The sequence below is a fragment of the Mus pahari genome, unplaced genomic scaffold (assembly GCF_900095145.1).
Source record: "Mus pahari unplaced genomic scaffold, PAHARI_EIJ_v1.1 scaffold_11563_1, whole genome shotgun sequence".
NCBI classification, from domain to species: domain Eukaryota; kingdom Metazoa; phylum Chordata; class Mammalia; order Rodentia; family Muridae; genus Mus; species Mus pahari.
Genome location: NW_018392811.1, coordinates 3,271 through 9,352, shown reverse-complemented (window position 1 = coordinate 9,352; position 6,082 = coordinate 3,271). Strand labels below are relative to the sequence as shown.

Sequence of the window (6,082 nt, the reverse complement as noted above, 5' to 3'; positions counted from 1 at the left end):
AGGAAGTGGCCCAGCTATTGAGCTGTTTAAGGCGTATTAAAACTATAAAGACTGGGTATGTGTCTTTCATTTGAGAACCTAGAGATTTGGAGAAGGTAGTTGCTTACGTGCTGCCAAAATTTAGTTAATTATTTTATTTCTACACACACTAGTAAAGGAGAAAATTTCCTAAAAATAACATGATAGGGTAATGAATAAATGGGACCTCATGAAACGACGAAGCTTCTGCAAGACAAAGGACAGCTTCAATATAACCAAATGCCAGTGAACAGACTGGGAAAGGATTTGTACCAACTCTAAATCTGACAGAGAGCTAATATCCAAAGTATATAAAGATCTGAAGGCACACGTCAAGAACAATCTTCCAATCTAATTTTTACAATTAGGTATGGAATTAAACAAAGAATTCTCAGTAGAAGAATCTGAAAGCTGTGAGAAGTACTTAAAAATACTATTTAACATCCTTAGCCAATAGGAACATGCAAATTAAACTACATTGAGCTTCCATCTTACACATATCAGAATAGCTAACATCAATGACACAAGAAACAGCTCTTGATGTCTAGAATACCCACAAAATCTTTTCTCTTTTCTATTCCCAGGGAGATCCATGTGACCCATCTACCCCCTAGCCCCAGAACCCTCCTTCTTACTTAGCCTCTCTGGAGTAGAACTCCATTATGTAAAAGCTCCACAATTTATGATGTGGAACAATGGGAAGACAATTGCATTGAAAGACAGAGTTAAAATTGTACAGCCACTCAAGAAATCAATATGATAGGTCCTCAGAATATTTAGAATCAATCTACCTCAAGGCCCACCTACTCTTGAGCATAAACGCAGAGGACAATCCATCTTACCCCAAGGGTACATGCTCCATTAGTTCATAGTGTCTTTATTTAAAATAGCCAGAAACTAGAAGCAAAGTTAATGTTTCTCAATGGAAGAATGGGTAAAGAAAACGGGATACTTCTACATAATGGAGTAGTACTAGAGAATCTAAGTAAAAAGTAGGGATCTGGGGTAGGGGTGGACAGGTCACATGGATCTCCCTGGAAATAGAAAAGAGAATAGATTTTGTGGGTAGCCAGGACAGTGGGTAGAAATGGGAACAAGAAGAAAAAAGGTTGTGGAGTGAGGTACAGAGGAAGAGAGTATGGATCAAAATACAAATAGAGAGATGGAATAATGGGGCATTTAGAGGAGGGGAAATGAAACTTCCTCAAGTCTATGAGGGTGTCACTAGTGAGGACATAGTAATGGAGGATATGGAACATGGACTGCCCATCTTCTGTAACCAGGCAAGGCTCCTAGTGGTGTATGTGGGACACCAACCCATTCACAAAACATTGGACCCCAAATCTGTCCTTACTGCATGATGGGCTAAGGCAATGGTGGTTCAGAATTTGTGAGAGTGACCAAGGGATAACTGGTCTAAATGACAGACACTACTTGGATGGCTAGGAACCTGAAGCTGGGTAGCTCAGAGACCTAAGGTAGAACCAAATACAATAGACTATAACAACAGCAACAAATCAAAGAACAGATTCCTAAGGATATTCTGCTATAGTCATAGAACAGTACCTAGACAAGTCTTCATCACAGAGATTTTATCTTGCAACTCTCAGGAGCCTGTACAGCCCAGACTGGCTTCAAACACACAATACTTCTGCCTTAGCCTCTCATAGGATGAAACCAGTCACAGATGATATTGTCTAGCCTTGTAGAAGCTATGTGTCCTTCTAGGATTTGTATATCAAAACAAAACAAGCTATTGGCATCAAATGTACTGAAAGTCCTTAAAATATGTCACATTTATATTGTACAAATCTCTTGTGTGATATTTCACTATGACTTCACAATACCTTAAAAATAGTAATAAAAAAGAGGTGATGATTAAATGGCATAAATATTATTTGAATGTGCGTTAACTAGGGAGACCAGTTTTTAAGCATCGTTAACATACTGTTTTTTGAAAGAAATGTTACCTCAACTTTAAACACTAGAATGTAGTTTTTTAAATTTTTTTCTAACTCTTTCTTTATGCTACTTTATGATGCTGGAATAAACATGAATACTTTGAGGAAGGAGAGATTAGCATAAAGAAATATGCTAGCATAGGAAATGAGTCTATAAAGCTAACTATGAAAGATCATTAATCAAAGTATAGAACTTACAATCAAGAGCTCAATGGTCTAGGAAAACATAGGAACAGCTATTGCTACCTTCCATGGGAGAGGAGCCTGGAGTACACCTTTATCCAATGAATCTCCTTCCACTCTGACTGACAGCTCCTCATGGAGTGCCTGGGCAATGNCATACACNGCAGNNTGGACTTTGTAGCTATAGGGTGAGGTATTCATATCCCAAACATGCAGAGGTCGTGTGCTCAGGCTGCCATTTGGCTCACATTGACTTAGTTCCCTGACTTTGTGCCGATACAAATATGGACATTCAAATAAGATCGACCACATATCCTGGATAAAGATATTATGAGGGTATTTTCTAGGTTGAAGACTTCTGAGAAAATCCTTGAATCCCAGAATTTTATCCATGTGATGCAAAAATAATAATCCTCCAGCAAAGTATTTATAAATGAAATTTAGTTGAGAAGGTAATATGGTATACCAATCAGAATTTGTGATCCAGATCTTACCATAAGGAACATACAATACGATAATATAGACAATCCAGATTATATCATATGTGTCACCAACTGCAATGATAACCGGTGCCAATGGGATTTTTTCACAAAACATTTCCCACTTTCCTTGGTCCTCAAAAGGAAATTGTGGACTCCTTATTGCAAATGCAACACAAAGTCTGTGGTTGATCATCTCTTCTGTAAATTCCATAATGAAGAGTTCTCCCCTTGTATCATCTGGAACCACCAGGCCAACCCAGACCCAAGTGAAGTATAGCAGCAGTTGTATAATTCCCTTATACAGAGCTGTGGTGTGCACAGGAAACTGGTAAGGAGACTGGAGCTGGACTCTGGTCCCAAGACTCTGGTCAAAAGGAGCATAACTGATCTAAACAGAAAGAAAGTTACTCCTTAAGTCAAGACAATTAACTTTATTCTCACATGATTTGGTTTACTTTCTCTCTTTATGTACTCAATGAGAAATTAAACAGTTAAATAACTTTGCTAAGAAATACCAATTTGTTGCGTACATCACTGACTCATCACTGTATGCATGAAATATATCTTTTTCTTTGTACTTTTATAGAACATGACAAACAGGGCCAAAGAGGGTCTATGCCCAGATCTTCTTTCAGGTAACACCAGTCAAACAAAAGCATTTGCAAATCTAACACTTCCTATAACAAAACTTTCATCTTCCTGATAATGGAAGAGGACAGATATTAACACTAAAGGCCCTTTTACTGAATCTTCTCTCTCTTTATTGGTGATTTCAGAATATGCAGGTGTCCCATGGCACAGATTGGGACTTGATCCCCTTTCAACACAAATTTCCTAAATAATAAGCTCCTAAGATCAGATGCCAACTAGGTCATGCCCTAATCCACAGCTCACATCATGACTCTATGCACTGACTTCTCCCTAGGCACCTGAGTCTAGAAGTTTACTGAATGTTTCACTTATTGGATCCAAAATCATGGTAATTGAATACAGACCCTCAGTACGTGTTACTTGATTGTAAGAGAGTGGTGAATAGGGAGAAGGAAAAGGAATAGGAAAGAAGAAATCACAAAATGAAGAAAAGTAAATACTTTGAGGAAGGAAACTGTAGAATAAAGAAATATTCATTATATAGTAAATGCACAAAAGTAAGCAATTTAAATAAATGACACAGGACAATACAAGTTTTTATATTCATAAACTCTGATGATGGGTTCGTGAATCCCATGAAAGTAAATTAATTAGAAAAACATGATTTAGATTGTTTTATTACTTAATATGAATATGTTAATTCAATGTATATCTAAAAATATGAATGAACAACTTTTCAATCATGAATTAAAAAATATGTTTGAAATATGACAAATCACATCCAAAAGATAAGGCAAGTGTCTGAGGTAGAGAGACCTGTTGTACTGCAGACAGAAGAAGGCCAGGGTTCTTTCTGGACTCCAGTCCAGGTGTTGCTCTCAGGAAGATGCTGTTCCTTAAGGGAGATGGGCTGGCAAAGCAGAAGAGCTGTAGTCTGTCACTCCCTATGACACAGAGTGCTGTTGAGACTACCCTCTCAGGAATGAATTGGTCACCTATCACTGAATTATTGTGGGGGCTGAAAATGGGGAGTAACAGCACCTCATAGCATCTGCAGGAAAATGAACAGGCCTGGATGAGGCTGCCTCAAGAGGAAGGGGAAAATGGAAGTTCACAATGGCAACAAATGCAATAGTTAGGCAGAAAGGCTTGGTTCAGACAGTTTACAGAGTAAGGATTTAGTTCACTGTCTTGCTGTCTAGGAGCTGAACTCAATATCCAATGATAACTGTAGAGTCTAATAGACCAAAGCCTGAGTTGAGGGGATGAAAGAACAACATATAATACTATACATGCATGAAGATGCCATGACAAATCCATTGCTTTGTAGGACATATACATACACACACACACATACACACAAACACATGTATACATGTACATATAAATATATATGTATATGTGTGTGTTCACATATGTATATATATAATCATGAGGCTGACAAAGTGGCTCAGTGGGTTGGAAGTGCTTGTTCTGCATGCATAACAGCCTGCATTAGAATCCTCAGCATTCCCATAACATGTCAGACACTGAGGTGTATGACTGTATCATAACATAGCAGGACAGAAACAAGTAAATACCAGGAGTTTTCTGACTAGTCAGCTCAAAATCTCAAGCTTCTTTTTCAGTAAAAGACCATGATTCAGAGTAGCAGTGTAGAAAGTGATGGAGGAAGAATGTCTGGTGTCCAGGTACACTGGCATGCCTATATGCACTGTCCTGACACACACCATAAATAACACACATATCACATCAACACAGGCACACACACACATACACATGCACACACTCATCCATACCCACATGCACACACACATACATACACAGAAATATACACACACATGGTCAAACAAAACCACATTCATGTACACACAGACATACATACAAACAAAGTGCACACACTGAAAGTGAGAGAGTGAGATGAAGGGGTAGGGGAGAGACTCAGAGAGAGAAAGAACAAATAACTAAGACACCTCCACAATGTCAAAATTCCACAGTACTAGAAATCAAATAAAATAAGAAAAATGACATGAGAGTAGATGCCACAGTTGCTCTGTTGTGTAGAGCAACCAATATTCACAAATAATCACAAACATGGCTCACATAAGCAGGTAGATGCAATAAGAGAATCAATTCTGAATCTTAATAGAATTTAGCAATCAAGCATTTGGGGGAGAAATTTTAAAATGTGGAGGATAAAATTCTGAAAAAAAAAAGATAAATAAACTTGCTGAAAATTAAAGTGCAAGTCAGTCAAATGAAAAAGCAACATTGAACAACCTTTGTAAAATTTCTTCCACTCAAAGATGAACTCTGAAAATGTGAAAATTAATCAAGAAAGAAAAATATGTGTCTTTGCATGCAAAAGACCTAACACAGAGTACTGATTGAGAACAAACATACAACTCTCAGGCTGGCAAAGAGAAGAAATGGAAAGAAAGGATTATCTGTCATATGTAAAGTTGGAATTATTTGTATATATTAGATTAATTTACGTACACTAGATATCATCTCCTTGTTCTTCAAAGAAAAATTCAAACAAAAATGCCAACATGATAAAGGAAAGGAAACATGAATAGAATATGGTCTGCAGTAGAATACTGAACGGTCCACAAAATGTACTTAAGAAATGTTCAAGTGGATTACTAAAGGAAATTTAAAAATGTCTCAGGACATTATGTGTTCATTGCAGTTATTGTGTTAAGCCATGTACATGACTATTAGTGGCTACAGGCAGCCAGCTGGCCACAGGTTAAAGAAAAAAATTTGACTTTCAGCTATTAAAAATGAGGACATCCTTCCAGTTGGTGCCAGCACCAGGTCACCTAGGGCGCTTAGTCAGCAGAC

General features: G+C 37.6%; 1 protein-coding gene across 1 annotated transcript in view; it reads right to left on the bottom strand.

Moving 5' to 3' along the window:
- Positions 1-3,032, bottom strand: part of LOC110315187 (vomeronasal type-2 receptor 26-like) — a gene marked incomplete at both ends in the record, with an annotated part of 17,908 nt that extends 14,876 nt beyond the window's left edge. The window contains one exon of the mRNA XM_021189311.1: positions 2,226-3,032. Within this exon, the coding sequence (XP_021044970.1) occupies positions 2,226-3,032 (807 nt within the window). The remainder of the gene's footprint in view (positions 1-2,225) is intronic.
- Between the last annotated feature and the right edge of the window lie 3,050 nt (positions 3,033-6,082).